This window comes from Numenius arquata, chromosome 13, assembly GCF_964106895.1.
Source record: "Numenius arquata chromosome 13, bNumArq3.hap1.1, whole genome shotgun sequence".
Classification (NCBI taxonomy): Eukaryota; Metazoa; Chordata; class Aves; order Charadriiformes; family Scolopacidae; genus Numenius; species Numenius arquata.
In genome coordinates, this window is record NC_133588.1 from 19,997,180 (window position 1) to 20,015,341 (window position 18,162).

Genomic DNA, 18,162 nt, shown 5'->3' on the forward strand with positions numbered 1-18,162 from the left:
TAACCAGTGACAGCCAATGCACTCGCTTTGGTACCTGCCACTCATGCAAACAGCTGGAATATTTACGAGCCACAGCCCTTAACGTCTGACCCCAGACATGCAAAAGCTGAGCTGCTTTTTACTAAGATTCTTTTATTTATTTCCAGAAACGAGCTCCCAGACACGGGCTGCCTGGCCTGGGATGAGCAGGAGCACCGGGCGACCCTGGGTGCCCATACCGGCCCCTGCTGCACGGGGACACTGGCCCCTGCTGCAAACAGGAACGATGCCAGCCTCGCTGGGCAGGGAAAATCTCGCTTTCTGCTTAAAAGAATCTGCCCACGCTGCTTGGGCTATTGGTTGATATGCCCATGCGCTAAGCTTTCCAGTTCCTGAGAATGATAATATGGAAAAAAATGGCTTATCTTACATTCTTCCTCAATTTGCTTTTCTGCAGCCCATCCTTCTGTCCCCCAGAGAGTAAACGACACCAATTTTGCCCAGTCCCAGAACGCAACACCACTGGAGTGACGCTGCTGTACACCTCCGGTACCGCTCATACCACTGCTCGCTCCGGCACAAAGACACCGCGGGGATCTACAGGCAGACTGCAACTGGTTATAATTCCCTACAAGCAGGTATGCGACTGGGAAGTTGCATCCAGTTCTCTATCTGTATTTTTGTTATCACACTTAAAACGATGAATGAATGATGCTCCTGCTTATTCTTACCTTTCATTAAGCTGTACCCAACCTATTTTTCTTGCCTGTTCACTTAAAGATAACTGAACACATCAAGAACCATACGTTAAAAAGCTATTTTGAAGGGAAAACAGCCACCAAAGCCCTTAAACCTACACCAAGCAGGAAGACTTGTGCAAAAGGGAATCGTTTTTGCTGGTGAGCCCAAGCTGTTGGGCAGAACAGAATTGGAATTTCCAGTGGGTTTTTTGTTCCTGCAGCCGGACGCAAGCAAGGACAGGGAGGAAGCGACCCGCCGACACATCCGCTGGGAAGAGCCTGGCTCTGCTGCCACATTCCCAAAAAAAGGGGGAGCCCCTGGTCTGGGGGCTATGGAGAGGGATCTGGCACCCAGGAAGGAGACAGCAATGCACCTGCTGCACAGAGGACGCTCGCCGTGCAGAATGAGGCTTGGCAAAAACTTAGTAATAAGAAAGCCATTAACTGTTGGACCCTGATGAAGTATTGAAAGCTGAACCTGGCTTTTTTATGTGACTGCAAGAGATTCATTCTTAAATACAATACCATGGTCATGGGTTTGATTCTGGGCCCAGTGAAGTCAAGGCCAAAACATCCTTTGATTTAATTGAAAGCAGAAGGAGGCCCCCGCTTTAACCCTCGCGTCTGCAAACAGAATGTAACTGGATGTGAGCAGAAGAGGAAATATGTTTGGAACTGGTTACAAATCCATGCTTGGTTTTTTTTTTCCCCTCTGCAAGATTAAAAAGTGGTCATTGAATTTTTTTCTCTCATTCAACAGCAGTGTTAAGTACTACTGGCCCAAATTCAGCCCTCATTCCCTCCCAGACAACCTCAGCACACGCAGAGGACCCAGTTCTTCTCTATTGTCATTTTCTGGTTCCCATGGAGTTCCACTAGCCAAATTTGCCCGTTAGATTCTATGTAAATTTTGCAACAGCAGAATTTAAGCAGCAGTCTCCTGGAAGGCACACCACGTTCCCCAAATGCCAAAGCTGCAGCCTTTGGTGTGAATGGCACCGGTACAACTTGTGGGCGCCACACAGCATGACGCCAAAGAGGTGGAAAAGAGTCCCTGGTTTTCATTGTCTGCTTTCTCCAGAGAGAGCTTTGCGCCTGCAAAACCCTCTACCAGATCTAAACGGATTACCTGCAGCGCTGGTCGCATCTGCACACCATTAGGAGAGGGGCGTAACAGGAGCCTGCCCTTTGGACTGGGATTCCTGCAGCGTTTCAGCTTTACGGGGCGAATCTCAGTTTCCAGCGCTTGCCAACCGATCCCTCCCGAGTCTCACCAAGAGCAATGGTGCAAAAGCTGCACAACAGCTTCCCGGCAGCCACGCAGAGGACTCCTTGCAGGTTTTGCTTTACGTGGTTCCTCAGTAGGTGAAAAAGCAGCAATTTTAGCCTTTGAAGGCCATCCTGCCTGGCAGGGCTTCAAGGGAGAGCAAATCCGGCAAAAACAAAAAACCAAACCTCTCTAAAATGTTGACAGGAGTCATTTCTTTTTTAAGCATCAAAGACTGAAGTGCGTACTTATCACAGCCGATGAGGCGACAGAGCAGGCAGTCTGGTGGCCAGAGCATGGAGATAAGATTTTATAACTCCAGAGTTTAATCCCAGCTCTGCAGCCTCTCCCAGCTATGGAACTGGGTGAGGAAAGCCACCAACCCCCTGCAACTGTCTCAGTGGAGTTACACCAGGGATGAGTGACCGACAACACTTACCTGTTCTAGCCACCAGACTGTGCATTTAATGTCAGTACAGCACAAGGGACACACTGCAAGGACTAGGTGTACTTATCAATTTATTACATTCCATCTATCAGAGAAAGCTGGCAGTGGCCATGTGGCCAGCAGCAGCACGGGCTACCAGCCCCGTCTGCCCCAGCCCAGCATCCTCCAACAGCCCCTTCTTACTCTGTGCTCCAGAAATCCAGCCTCCCTCGTGCTTTCAGACATGAATCCCACGTTTGCATGCCTGCAGTTTTCTTCTATTTAAATATGCACTTTGTTCTTAAAGATTTTATTAACCCATGAATAGATTAATTCTGATTTTAGTTATACAGGTACAAATTTGGAGAAACTCCTCCACAGCCAGCAGAGTCATCTCTTTGGGAAGGCTGCCTGAGCAGGAAAGGTACATGCACGATGCTTCGTCTTCATTTGCCTGTTGGTTTTACAGGTGTTTCTGAGACCAAGTACAGTGGATGCCCAGCAGAAGCACCTTACAACAATGTTCTGGTTCTTGTGACTCCTCTCCACACATCACGCCAGCATCCATCCCTGGTGTAACTCCATAGAGCTCAACAGGGTTACGCTAGGGATTATTTTGGCCAGGTTTATCATTAGGGGCAGTTTTCTAGAAGAACACGACTTATTTTGTTTTCATTTAAGCTTATGGTAAAACTCTCATTGACTTCGCTGCAAGAGCAATTTGGCCTAACCTACCAATATCCAAACCACCTCCATTTATTTCAGTGGAAGCAGGCAAGGAATTAATAAGGTCCAATGTATTTTTAAATCTTAGATTTCATAAATGATCACAACCATGTAGGTCACAATATATACACAGAACGACACCTACGACAACCACCAGTGGGATCATTAAAATAATTAAGTTAGGCCTAGAGACAAATTCATTTCATAACATGTTCCTTACAAAACAGATACCCCCTTGCTCCATAATCCAGGGAGTCTGTTTTATAAACTTCCTAAGTAGATCATGAAATATCCCCCTAAGCAGACCAAGCTGACTTGCCATCGCAGGGTCTTTATAAATCAGAAGGCAAACACCAGTGACGTGGATTCAAAGACCAACTGTGAAGAGCTAACACCTCACCTGCCCCACTGGTCCCGGTGGTTTGCTGTGACCTCGGGACACGATTTCCAGTACAAAGCTACCCAATTCGCCTCTTTACACAACTCCTCTCCCCGCAACGAGGGAGCTGGGTGCACAGCACACGAAGAAGCCATCAATAAAGGGGATTCCCCTCTGCTCTCAGTGTAAACCTGAGCACAGGGGCCGTACATCACGCCACGCTCACCAGCAGGAACAGCCTTCGCCAGCAGCACGTGAAAGGAGGAGACAGGCTGATTCCACAGCATCCCACGGGAGTGGTTTCTCAAAATATGATGCTCATGCTTTTCACACGACCGCCCCAAAAATGACTGCTGAAAAAATACTGAAATTGTGCTGCTAGCACCACGGTGCCCTGTCAGGTGAGTGGTAAGTAAAAGCAGCAATGAAAGAAATGGCAAAGTACTTGACCAACTCACCTCAGAAACTGCTATAAATAGACAGTGCTAAACAAAATTAAAAAAAAAAAAAAAAAGTTGAATTTTTGGTCTCCTTGTCTGCTGGTTTCTCTTTCTGACTTGTAATAAACCAGGCTAGTTTTCAACCTGCTGTGAGCAGGAAGGGTGGGAATTACTAATGTGCAAAGTGTAACTCAGCTCTAGTCGTGTTATCATTGCAGAAAAAAAAGGGAAGAGCAGAAAACGAGAGAAGGTCAGCTGGGATCTGCACCGAAGGTACTGGAGACACTGTTCAGCCTTCACCATCTGGATAGCTGTAAGTGACACCCCTCCTGACCACAGCCAGGCTGCACAGAGATGCCTGTTCTCCCCTTTGACTAGCTGAGCACAATAAGCTCGTATCTGGATAGGAATGTGCAATTTTCTCAAATTCAGGCTTTTGAACAGCCTGTGCCAGGCATAGCACTACAGCCATAATTTTACCTCTGTAAGTCAGAGGAGTGTCGATTTACTATCTCGTCTCCATCACGAGCTTGGTCTGCCCCTCCTAGATGCCGTAATACCCCTTTATGCCTAGAACTACACACAACCCAGGCTGCAAATGTATACAGAGAAACAGTAATTTCCCAAGAAGTGTCCATCAGAGACTAGCCAGGCAGTATTTTCTTGTACATTTCATCAAATATTCCAAGTAAACACACAAATAATTCATTCATTGGCAGGGCCCCATCTGAGCACCCAATTACAGTAAGCTCCGTACTCCCAGGGGGCAGACGCTGCTTCCCCGCAGTCCCCGGGCAGCGGCTGAGCTAGGCAAGGCAGCGGTGACCCACTCCCGTGAGGAGTAAACACCTTCATCACAGCAGACAGCTCAACTCTGCTGGGGCAGGAGGTCCTGGAGAGGTGGATGCAGACGGGTCTGAAAAATCAGTTTCCATGTAAATTCCTCCCTCCTGCCCCCCCCAAGTCACCAGAGTGAAGGGTGAGGGCTACAGGGACTATCCTCCTTCACCACTAAAGCTACCGCTCCAGGTGGGCAACAGCAGCCCTGTGTAACCCGGGGAAATCTGCTGTTATGATGTACTTCCATGGGCTGTGCCAGACGCCCAGTCCAGGACTGAGACAGGGTATCTAACAGCATCCTTCCCAGCTGTCGTTACACCCCTGTTACAGATTATTGTTATTTTCTGCAAAAAATAACACATTATTGTTATTCTCTCCTCCTCTGCCCGCGAGAGGAAGCAGCTCCTCACCTTCAGCCCCACGGCCTGCCCCACTCACTGGAAGCATCCCAGCAGCAACACTGGTCCATCAAGCCCATGGGAACCCACACTTCACACCTTTCCCTGGGCTCATCGAAACACGGCATGGACTTGTGGGACCTAAGCCGCACAGTACCCGACAAAACAGCAATGCTGGGCTCTGCAGATGGGGAAAGACTGGCTCATTTTATGCCCTCTGATCCAGCAGCTTGGCAATGGGAGCTCCTGTGCTTGCTCCAGCTCCCACTCCAGTAAGTGATATATCCACAGGCAGACTGGGGGGAGACAGAGGGTGGGAAGGGGAAAGATGCTTTTTAAGGGTTTTTTTTCCTTAAGGGTTCTGCTGGTCAAAATTCCCTTGGAAACCAACAAGAGGTTTGCCCAGTCAACAAACAAATAAGAAAAACTCAAAAGATTTATCTCTAAATTGCAGGTGCATGAAATGAAACTGAACATGATTTTAATCTCTGCGAAAATTCTTATGTTAATTCAGAAAAAGGCACTGCATATGACCAAAACCTCTGGTTTTCAACTCTTGTTCTCATCTGCAGCACACACCTGATGGCCTTGGCCAGGGGCAGAGCGGTGGGGAGCCCCGGCAGGCTCACCCCCGGTCCTCAGAGCCAGGCTGGCGTGCAGCGTGCCCACAACCTGCATCTCCCAGCATCTGTAACGGGCAGGAAAAACACTTGCTCCTGCCTCCTCAGGTGTTTTGCTTTAAAGTCTGTGTACGGTTTAAGTTCACAATACCCATTAAAATTAATGAGCTTTGCGCTGCAGCTCGCATGCAGGCGCGTTTTGTAGCGCTTTGCCTGAACGTGGGCTGCTGGCTCCAGCTCAGGAACTCTTTGCCTTTTGGGTAATGCACAGTCGTTCAGAGCCCGGTGTCACCCCACAGACAGGGTGCTCAGCGACTGCCCTCGGTGGGAAGAGTGGGACCTTATGAAGGGTGGAATGTGCCACAGCAGTGCGCTTGTCTGTCCCCTTCCCTGGGCTTAAAATGGTCACTTAGGGGGTGTGCAGGGGATGGAAGAGGGACTGAAGAGCAACAAAAGGCTATACAGGTGGGGGGTGGGCGAGCAGCATGGAACGGCAGCGGCACAGAGGGGTTTGGGAGACATCTAAGTCAGGATGGACACTACCAATGATGTGGAACTGCTGTGGCACAGGGCTGGCACTGCTTCTGCTTCAGAGTGGAATCTGGTGCTTCTGCAGCCACCAACAATCTCTGCTTACGAGCTAATCTGGTCTTCACTCCACTTAACCTCCTGTCCAAAGTACAGGTCTTGTTTAAGGACTGATTTACACCCTAACCGCCAGCATGGGGGAAGTGACAGAATTTGCTAATTGGACATTGTTTTCTTGTAATCAAGAATACACAGATTTGATGGGAAATCAGAAAATAAGTCACGGTAAGAGTGACGTTAGATAGATTCTACACGAGCAAGAAATAAGAGATGCTCTCAAGTGTGCTAAGTCTGGACAACACTATATCCTAAATACAAATTATATATCCTGAGCACATCTGGATTAAGAATTTCCCTGCTCCCTCCCAAGAAGAACAGAGCAGGACGCAGTGTGGAGCCCTTGGTGTAATGGCTGATGCAGAGAACCTGCCTTGTAGCTCAGTAAGCACCGTGTTTGAACTTAGGGAACCACTGTATTACTCTACACGGTGTCAGCGATCATGTTCTGTCAGGGACAACAGAGAGGTCCTAAAACTTGGAGAAGAGCATTCCCCTGAACCAGTCCAGCCTGGTGTGTCTGCAGAAACGGGGAGAGAAGCAGAAGATCTCAGGTTACAGAGCTGAGCTTCAGCCACCAGAGGGATGGAGGTGCTGGAGGAAAAGGGAGGGGAATTAAAAACCACAGATACTTGCAGAGTAGCTAGAATGAGAAAGTCACACTTGGTAAGAAAGCTTGGGTGAGGGAGGGTCTATACAAGAAACATTCAGAGGAGAAGACGTGCTTTAGGGGACTCCTTTGTAAATCACCAAAAAAGTCCATGGGTTCTGAGAAAAGTGAGGCAGGGATATGTCTGGAAAACTCTACTATGTCTTGGAAGAGCTAAGGTCACATTGTTAGTTTCTGACACAGTTCATAAAGCCTGTGCTGGTTTTCTTTGGAGGATGGAGCCTCCAGAGAAGGGGGTGGGAAAGCCCAAGTGCCTCAAGAGCTGAGATCAGGAGGTGCTCTATGCCTCAGCACATCTTGGGCCAGGGGGCCAAAAAGCTCCCTTTTCCTGAAGAGGTAAGAAAACCACCAGAAATACCCAAGAACGGTGGGTGCCTGAGGATACCCCAACAGGGGAAAAGCTGGGAGCAGAGGGGTCCAGTCTGACAGGTCCTGAACTACAAACTGTCGGGGGGCAGCTCCCCAGGGTCTGTGCACCCCCACCGTTCCAACCTACACATCACTGCTTCAATTAGAATTATTCCTGCTCACTTTTGTCATGACTGACATCATGGAAAGCATGACCTTTTGTAAACACATTTTGAACAGAAGAACATAGTTATCTTTAATAGAGGGCTGTACAACAAATACTAATTAGCCAAGAATGTAAGGTAAATATATTTACCTTTTATAGCAGAACAACTCACAAAGTGCTCACAGCAATTCTCTGAGATAAAAACACTATTCAGGGCTGTGAAAAGGACAGGCTTCTGATGAAAAATCTGGCACTGCTTTCTAATGAAAATTCAAACCGGTATCAAAACTTCCAGTGAAATCCTGGATCTGGGGCTTGCTGGGATTTGGAACTTCTCTTCCACTTGAAGTCAATGAGACGTCTGCCACTGACCTGCTGGGGGTGAGATGGGATGATCTGGCTTTGGGTACTCCTGACTGCACGTTCTGGTGTGGGTTTGTTTCTTAAATGTAAGAATTGTCTTACTCCCTTGGATAAATACAATTTGCAACTCACTTTATAGATGTGCTAGAGCTTTTGCAGCCTTTACAATCTGTCATATGAATCCGTATTCAAGTGTCAATGTGTGAAGGAGCTGCTTTAGAGGTCCTCTGGGTGAAAACATGAATGGAATTTCTAGAGGAAACAGTCTCAAAGATGAACAATTTGTCTATTTAGCCAGTTACTTTAAAATGTTGATGGCTTCAATGTTTGGGTTTTTTTTTCTTTCTACCTGTAACTCACAGCTACCAGAGTTGGAAGTTTTGGTGGGAGACCATGCTGAAAATAAACTACTGAAACTGAGCCTCCAATCCAGGTAAGGCAACATCAGCCTCCTTGTACCTCCAAAGCTTGTTATCTTTAATGGCAATTTTGGCTAAGCACCGAAAGCAGCCTCAAAGAGCTACAGAAAGAGGGATTAATAGTATTATTTCGAGATAATTTCTGTGACCACCATCATTATGCTGTTGTTGACCACAACTTTTTGTATATGTTTCTCATCTTCCTTGCCTTTCACCCTCTGGAAGGCCAGCGTGCTTTCCTGGATGGTGTTTCATTCAGAAAGCCAACTGGAAAGGTGTGCAAGAGCAGTGCATAAGGTGAGCGTGAGTGATTTAGAAATCATCTTTGATGGTGGCAGTTTAATCCTCTTCTCTGTCACATCAGTTGTGCACTGCTCAAGTTTTCTCCTTTTTAGATGAGGGAATTTATGTAGCCCATAAAAATTTACTGGAAAGAGGGCGTCTACTCACTTTAACGCCTAAACTGGCACCCTTCCCTTATGCAAATTTAATCAATGGACAAACGCTCTTCTCACAGCAGCTGCACTAATACAAACAACATCTAAGACCTTGTCAAAGTTGCTCTGAAACAACTCTGGGATCACTGAAACGCGAGATTTGGACTCCGCATTCACATCACCATCGTTGACTCAGGTGAGAAAACCTTCCAGAACCGGGTCCCTTCCCTCCTCGAGCCAGAGCCAGCCCCCCAAGCTGGGCAGAGCCGGAGCCGGCCCCCCAAGCTGGGCAGAGCCGGCAGAGCACAGCCAATGCTAACAAACGACAATAAGAACTGTATCCCGCTGCCTGCTGTCAGGTGTAATTTATATCATACCAGAGGGGTGACTGGAGAGCAGGTATAGGCAGGAACTGGTCATACCTATACTTGCTCCTGCTGGGCCTGATCTGGCAAGCTGCTGGGAGCTCTTCCCTCCCATGGAAGTAAACGTGAACAGAGTTTGTCCAGGACCTAACAGGATTGGGCCTCCTCAAAATACTACGGAAGCATAAACATGATCTGATGATTTATGTACTTACACGCATGTGCACCATCTGTATGTGTCCTTAAACATACACGTGCAGTATATACTACAAGCTAAAAGCCTACTTGGGATTTCGGAGTACAGAGAAAGAAATGGGGGTTGTAACATAAGCAAACAGGAAGTTTATTCCCACAGCTTTCAATTTTAGTGAGTGCAAACTGTATTTTATGTGACTGGAGCTAAGATTTAGCGAAGCGTTTCAGCACACGCTTACATCTTTTGCTGAAATACAGCCTACAAATCGGTTTGATTTCTTAGATTTTAAACTGATGCTCAAACTGAGAGTTTAATAACGCTGTCCAAAATAATCCAGAAAGCTCCACATGGCATGCCTCTGTGGCCATGCATGGCATCTCCGAGCGTAAGCCAAGAGTGCTCTGGCATTATTTCCAGAGGTCTGGCTCAGAAAATCTCTATCCTTCCTCCTATACCTGTAGGAGACCTGGGATTCCTCTCCCAGCCAGGCCACCACGACGAGTGTCTGTGCCCGATGGAAGATTCACACCGTCAGGAGCTCCAGCCACCCCCATGGAAATAACAGCAAGTATTTGCCTTAGCCAGGAATGGGAGCAGGCCTGACTCCATGGGGGGAACCCACCAAGGCCACTATGCAGCACTGCAGAAAACCAAATTAAAAAAATAATTTAAAAATGAAAAAATATTGAGGTGTACCCTCCATCCAGCTTCATCACGTATGCAGCAGTATGTCCAATGTAGGACATGGGTGAAGGGATATCTTTTGTTGTAAAACTATATGTAGTTACTATTAAATCTTTCTGATTTACAGGTCTGGTCCCGTAAGCTGTTATTCCAGTGGGAGCTGAAGTTCCAGCAGCTGAAAAAGCGTTCAAGCCTTCTGAGATAACACTGCCATACAAACCTAAGGCAATACACAGCAAAACATCGGGCAGCACCTGGGCTCTGGTCAGTCACAAGTTTTGTATTTTTAGTATAAACAAAGTATAAACAAAGTGCAAAACTTGAATAAACACACTTTTGTTATTTAGCGAAGAGAAAAAAAAAGGGCGGGGCTAGATCAGTACTCTCTTCTCTTTAAAGAAAATCTGTGAATTTATGTATATTCTCCCAAAGCTTCCATAACTGAAGTTTTTATTAAGTAAGTCTGATACGGGGCATATTTTAAAAATAGTGTCAGCGGTGATATTTTAAAATGTGGAAACAGATGTGCTATGCCATTACAACTGCTGAATCTTCACAGTATTTTGTTATACTGTGAAGCATTCGTCTGCTTCTCTGTTATAAATCTCTCCCCACTGAAGAGATTATCTTCTCTCTGATTAAAGAAGTACCACACAGACATCATTAAACAGGCACTGTCTAGAAAAATCATATTATTTTGGCCCAGTCATAAAATAGAGGTATTTTAATAATTGTTTCTTTTCCATGGAGAATTTCAGCAGCTCCCTCTCCTTGGAATGAAATCACAGCCATATGCTTTATGACATCAGAGGCGTTTCAAGGTGTCTCCATAAATGTCATTTATTGCTTGGGAACCTGCCAAATCTGAGCAAAAGTCCCTAGTTCTTTCCAATGAAAAATCTTCAAACGCAACTAGAGCTTTACGCTGGTTGTCACACCAAAAAAAATAAACCTCTCCCTGTACAGAAATACTGGCCATGCAGATAGCAAAAGCTCTGGCAATGGCAGCTGCTGACATGGGCTCTGGTTTGCTTTTGGGCCAACAGTGCCTGCGTCATGGAGCATGCTGGGGACCCTGCCACTGCCACCTCCTCTGGGGGACACCCGCGGTACCGGCCCCCCTGAAAAAGCAGCGGTCCGAGTGACAAAAAGCTGAGCTGTTTTAGCCATCGCAACTGTAAATCAGAATCAGGTATATTTTAACATAGTGCTCCAATGAATAGGCTTTAACCCTTAAAACCATAGTCCCTTCCACAAGCCTGATGCTGCCCAGGGTCCCCCATCCTTCTCGGTGCCCAGTGCCCCGTGGGAACGGCAGCCGGGCCAATCATAAAGAGACTCTGTCATATACACAAATACTGTCACGCCACATCTATTCATCATTTGCCATATCTGTAGCATGTTCTGTGATAACACTGGCCACACAGCCATGTCACCACCCTGGCCAGCACAAGGGCTACCCTAAAGCATGCAGGGGTTTGGTCCAACCTGTGGCTGCCTGTGGGCAGAGCTGGGCAGCCACTGCCCAGAGGGTGACCGCTGCCCCACAGATACCACCGGGCTTAGCATTCTGGCTGGCCGACACAAGCATCCACTAGTCCCAGTGTAACAGAGCTGGTCTGTTTTCTTAAAGGAAGAAAAAAAAGGACTACTTTTTTCCCCTAAATGTGAAAGAAAGAAGTTGCTTGGTGCGGTTGGCAATAATCTAGGGCAGCACACCAACAGGTGCTTCAAACACATCGGCAGAGCGCGGGAGATGTTGAGAAAGAAAATGAATAGACTCTCTAAATAATACATAAATTTTACAGGCTTTCTTTTCTGTAGAACCCCAGTGAAGTTACTGTATAAATCGGAAACTGAATTATTCATAACTGGTGAATATATAATAAATCGCATTTCGCATTGAAATATTCCTCACAGGTACATGCCTCTTCCCATGCAGTGCCCAGGAACGGGCAGCCTGGAAGCGCCAGGGTCTTACCTGGAGTCGGGGTACTTCGTCAGGGTGGCCAGGCTGCTGGTGTACATGTGTCCTCCTACATCGATGTGCACGGGCGCGTTGGACTTGGTGAGCTGAGCGGGGAGAGGGATTCCTTGAGCGGCCAGAGGAGAAACCGGGGAGCGTGTTAGAGACAGGCGGGACATGCTTCTTCCCTCCTGCAAAGGCGAGGCAAAAAAAAGAACAGTTCCTCTTAAATGTTAGCAGTAGGTTACCTTTCTTTCCAGCGTGATCACAGATCTAATCAGATCATTTTTGCATCTGCCTGATCACATATTCAGCTAACAAATTATTGCCACCACTGTAATTAAGTGTATTTGCATCATTTTCTTCAAAGTACCAGAGGGGAAGAGAAAGATGCTTATTAGCAATAAGAAATCAAGAAAAAAAATTTTTCAAGGTGTCAGCCTCAAGGGGGATAAAACAAACTGCAAAATTCTAATTAAAGGTCGCGGGCTTATGTGTTAGATGTGAAATATCCCCCGACAAACGAATAACCAATTTGTGAATTGGGATTCAGGGGTTTTTTGCAAGTTTGTCTCAGTAACGAGACACCTCTAAATTAGTGACTTCCTCAGTACCTAAGGCATTTAGTTTATACATGTAGTAAATTTCACATCAAACTAAGATCAATTTTCTGGTTTATTTTCAATAACTGTGAAATAAATGGGTAATTTTCAGTTAAGCCTTAATATTAGACATAAAGAAGTAATAAGCTTTCAAACTGAAAACAATTAATACCTGGGAGCAGTGAAAACGGGAAGATATATAAACTGACCCATGCCTTCATGACAAGACACGTTAGGAATTACTGTACAATTTGGCATATGAAATCACAAATTCAACAATCCACGTAACGTTTACTGCCCTAAAAACATTTGAAAATGAGTGAAATTTCTGAATTGAGTCCAAAAATCTTCGGCTGATGGACAAAGCAAAAAAATTCTGAAATGTCTAAAAATGAACAGGACAACCATAGCAAAAGAAAATTCCTCAATTCTCTTCTGTAAGAAAAGCACAGCTTATCCTGCATGAAACGTGTGTCTCAAAGCTGATTTCAGTTCAATCGGTACAGACGGCATACATGTCAAACGGCAAAAAAATCCTTTATGAAAAGTTTAAGAAAACGTCCATCCGTTCTCCCCCTTATGGGTAAAGCAACACATGCAAAACATTATAGTTGAAGACATTTCCAAATATAATCTAATTTTCTTGGTATTTTGTTCTGCAAGCATGCTACTGAGCATCCAGGCTCTTCCTTGCATCTGACAAGCACTTTACATGCAGCATTGCAAAGTGAATTCCCATTTCTCCCACATTACTTTGACAATGTTTCTCAGAAATCTGACGCTGGTCTCGCCTCTCTCTTAGCAGCATTTTGCACAAGATGCCTGGCTACGCCACTCCATGAACATACAATTAGCAACCCCCTTTGTCAAAAAAACAAATTCTGAGCTACACAGAAAGGGACCGAAAAAAATCTTAATACATCTGGACGGCTTCACAAAGTCATCACAACATCTCCATTTGCTGCACTTCACCCTGGTTAGATCCTGAGAACCCCCTGCATCGACAGCACAGAAATACATCACCCCATTATGAATCCACATCCTTTTCTCCGCGGAGGCTGGACGGGCATCTGCACCGAGCACGAAGCAAATACCAACTCTGTCCTAGGACTTCTGTGTCAGCCGATGCGAAATTGGGCATTAACATTTTTACTACAGCACCACCTTCAAGGAAAGTGACTGAATCCTTTCATGACTGAAGACGCTGCTTTCTTGTTTCCCACAAGAGCCTGTTGTGGGCAATCTTCAGTAAATATGCCATACAGCACAAATAAAAGAACTAACTTTTAAAAACAACTTAGTATGTAAGTACCTACAGTATTTTAGCGATGTGTTTACTAATCTGCGGGTGCCTCATCTGTCTGCCAAGGCAGACAAAGGGAGGTTTTTTTCTTACCAAAGAGCACTGTAAACTCATGTTCGCTCTCTACTCCTTCACTTAAATGAAAGGGTCAGAAGATCCAGGCTGAATGTCAACCCTGCCTTTGTTCAGACCCCAACTATTATCACTAATGATAAAGGTACAGACCTCGTACGGTACAGAGCTGCCTTAGAAATAAATCTCAGGCAGTTTCACAAAACAACTGCCTAATTAGGGCTCATCTGCACCCCTTGTTACAGTTTCGAAATGAAATCAAAGCACTTCCAGTCCTCTGTAAATGCGTCTTACATTTAACCGTTTGTCTTGAAATACAGACTTCAATTTTAAAATATGCACAGATAGCTAAAGATCAAGTGATCTGAATCTATTTGTGCATATTTAAACACTGCTGCTATCTTCGGATTTTGTTTAATGTTAGTATACCAGTAAATTCCTTGATCTGTAAAGAGTCTGAGATTCTCAGTGAGGCCATACTCACACAGTAGATATTTAATTTATACTATTCACTGGAGGGACCTTTTGAACAATCCTCTGCTTTTGGCATCTCTCAGCTAGAGCATGTGTTGAAAAAACACTTAATTATAGAAAATCACTGGAAAGCTAAAATAGTTCTCAAACTTTCATGGCTTTTCATACTTATTGAGGGTGCCACTGGCTTTTTGGGGGAGGGGAGGAGAAGGGGAACTACAACACAGGCTTTTCCCCTGTTGGAGAGCATTCGCATTAAAAAAAATGAATCCTACGTTTCTATTGAAGTTGTGGAATTCAGTCGTTTTCATATGAGCAAATTATCAAGGGGCGTAATTGTTAAGCACTACTTAAAGGGCACTGAAAACACTCCTACTGCTCCAAAAGAATAAATACCCCCTATTTCTTACAGTACCGTAACCCTATTTCTAATGCCTCCTTCCTCTTCTTAATGTAAAACGCAGCTAAAATTCATCACACTGAGTAATGTACTTATTTTATGCACAAAGCAAAATCCTAAATGTATTTATCCAGCGAAAGTCTTTATGCACATATTTTCTAATACCGATGTGAAAATTAAAACCTTAAGGGTAAATATGGCAGAAACACTAACAAACTTCATTTATTAAACCATGTAAAATAATCCTTGCTCTTTAGTTGCCTACAACAGGATACAGCATCCCAACTAGTGGCACAGGCAATAACCCTACTCTAATAAGTAACGCAGGAACCTGCTGAAGGCAAAATCAATAGAGCCTGATTCCCAAATTATCTGAATATTTAGTTTTTCAAACATTACACACCAAGATCTTTCAGAGCCAGCTTATCTTTTTCTGCCTTTCTAAGCTAACTGCATAAGTACTGCTTGTAAAAACTATTTGCCCATGCAAAGTGAAATAATCACAATGCCATGCTCATTTACACACAAAATGATTTTGTGTCCCATTGTGCTCACAGTTGTTCAGCTCTCTAGGGGTGATTAAACTAGCTATGCTGCTACAGCTTGAGATGATTTCACTGAATCGTTTCTCCATGAAGTTGCTTCTTTGCTAAGCTGTTATTTTAACCATAAAAGGTAAACAGAAGGCAGTTGTAAGAGCTCCATTCAGCTCCGTGCCCAGGGCTATAACCCTGGGGCAGAGAATGCTGAAAGACTGCAGAATTTTCCAGGGTGTTGCCTTTCTTGCTCTAAAGCCTTCAGGAATACTGTTCATTTAATACACACTCTAGATGATACATTTCAGATCCTACTAAAAGAAAGACTTCAAAAGTGTAAGAACTTTTGGGCGGATGAAGCTTTCCCACCTCTGCACATAGCTCGGGGCCATGGTAACCAATACTGCTGTTGATGTTGGGAAAATACAGTAGAAATAAACTGCACAGAGCAGAGCAGACAGATAGGGACAAGGGGGGTGAAAGGTTGCAGGGAAGAAACGGGCAGCAGTCTGGAAGGGATAACGAGAAAAAAGGGAAAAGAATGAAAAAGGAGGCGGCTCTGAAGGAGGGACAAAGTTAAATCAAGGAACAGGCACTTAAAAGACTACAGATGGGAAGCAAGACTAATTAAGGATGTAAAAGCGCTTTGTTTCTAAAGTTTATTGTTGCCAGGATAAAAATTAATTGAAACTAATGCTGTTATTCACTCGTGCAGTTTAATTCCTTCATGCACATTTAAGACGTGGAATGAAACCGGCAGGTTTAAGGACCTGCCGTGCAGCAGCTGGCTCTCCGGGGAGCCGGAGCGGGGGCAGGCCGGGGCCGCCGGACCCCCGGCGCGGCACCCCCGCCTGGGTGCTGGGGGAGGCCGTTCGCCCCTCCCCGGAGACCTTTATTCCTCCACCGGCAGACCCAGAGAGCACCGGGGGCGGCAGCACCGCGGGCGGCCCCCGGCCCATCCCCGGCGCCCCGGGGCGATGCCCGGCGGCGGGAGCCACCCGGCGCTGCGGGGCTGCGCGGCGCCGCCGGCCCTTCCCGCTGCCCGCGGCGCCCCGGGGCGCGGGGGGGGGGGGGGGGAACACGACACGGCTGCACACTCCGCAATTACCTTTGTCTATCAACGGGGACGGCGACCGCTCGGCTCTGCCGCCAGAGCCACCCCAGACAACGGCTACCGCCGTGCACCGAGCCCGCGGACACAGCGCGGGGGGAGAGGGGAGGGGGGGCTTGCGCCCCTCGGGCCCCATGGCCCCGAAATTAAAAGTCCGTAAACATTTGCGCACACCTCCGCGCTGCCTCGCTCAACGCCGGGCCGAGTGACGGAGCAGACGGTGGCCAAAACTTTTACGGGGGGAGGGGGCGGGGGGGGGAAGCTTCCTCTGGAGCTCTTGGTTACCGCGAAAAAAAAAAGGAAAAAAAAAGGGGGGGGGGGGGGGGGGGGGAAGGCTTTCTCCTTCCCCCCCCGCCCCCCCGCAGCCCGCCTATCTCTGGCAGTCTCCAGTCTATTCAGTGCGAGCTTCACGTCACCCCAATCCCTTCCCTGCCCATGGTCAGGGGAAGCACCGGCAACGCACCCGGTCACTCAACTTCTGCCTTTTGCTTCCCAACGCGCTCTATGCCCAAAGGTAACATCCAGCCAAAAGGGGAAAAAAAAAAAAAAAAAAAAAAGCACAACATGGCGTCCTTTACTTATTCCCACATAACAAGAAAGGAGATGTCTTAGATGAATGCAAGGGGGGGGAAAAAAAAGCCAACCCCGAATCCCCGATCCTGTACATTTTCCGTGCAGCCAATGGTGGTGAGCATTAGCCAGGCTAATGTATTAATTTTGCAGAAGTGTGCCACATCGCATGCAGGAACAGAAATGCAAACTATACCCTAGAGTGGTTTGAAGTCTACCCCAAACCAAGCCTTCCACTCTCACTGGCGCCAGAGTTTCATTCACAGCCCGCCCGTCTTTTTCCATACGCGGCGCTCCCCATTGTCGCCCGCCTTTCCCTTTGTGCCGAGCCGCCCCGGGCCGCGCACCCCCGCCCGCCCGCCCGCCCCGACCCCCGCCGCTCCGCCGGTACCATGCGAGAGCGCGGAGCGAACCGCGCTGCCTCCGCCGCGCCGGGGCTGGGCCGTCTTCAGAGCCGGGGCCGGGGCGGCAGGGCTGGCAGCCGGGGCCGCGGGGCTCCGCCGGCGCTGCCCATGCTGGAGCGGAGCGAAACAAAACATACACACACACACACACACGCACACACACACGCACACACACACGCACACGGGGAGAGCGAGCGGGGCGGCTGCCAGCGCGTCCTGTAGCTTTAAAATAAACCCTCCCCTCCGCCGCTTCCCCGCCGGAGCCCAGCGCCGAGTTACTTCGGAGAACAGGCACTTTCCGGAAAAAAAAAAAAAAAAGGGAAAAAAAAAAAAAAAGGGGGGGGGGGGGTGAGGGGGTGGGTTGGGGGGTTGGAGCCAGCGAGCGTGCGGCGCGGTGCCGGCGCGGAGAGCGGGCGGTGGGGCGCGGAGCCGTCGGCGGGCGCGGAGCCGCCGCCGTCCTTACCTTGGTCAGGGCGGAGATGTGGCAGCCCCCGGGGCTGCGGCGGGGCTGGGGGCGCCGGGCCGGGGTCACTCTGCGCCGCCGAGCCCGCTGCGGCGGGGATTATTTTTAAAGCTTCTCTCTCTCCGCTCTCTCCCCCTCGCTGTTTGGGTGTT

At 47.4% G+C, this 18,162-nt stretch overlaps 1 protein-coding gene across 3 annotated transcripts in view; it reads right to left on the minus strand.

Annotated features, from left to right (window-relative positions):
- The window catches only part of KCTD15 (potassium channel tetramerization domain containing 15), a 41,126-nt gene extending 23,444 nt beyond the window's left edge, over positions 1-17,682 (minus strand). Inside the window, exons 1-2 of one of the 3 annotated variants that reach the window (XM_074158085.1) lie at positions 17,557-17,682; positions 12,091-12,266 (exon numbers count right to left, since the gene is read on the minus strand). In XM_074158085.1, the coding sequence (XP_074014186.1) occupies positions 12,091-12,266; positions 17,557-17,682 (302 nt within the window). Of the gene's footprint in view, positions 1-12,090; positions 12,276-13,700; positions 13,719-17,556 lie in introns of those variants that run through there. The other 2 variants (XM_074158086.1, XM_074158088.1) reach the window with 2 other exon arrangements.
- Positions 17,683-18,162: the final 480 nt, after the last annotated feature.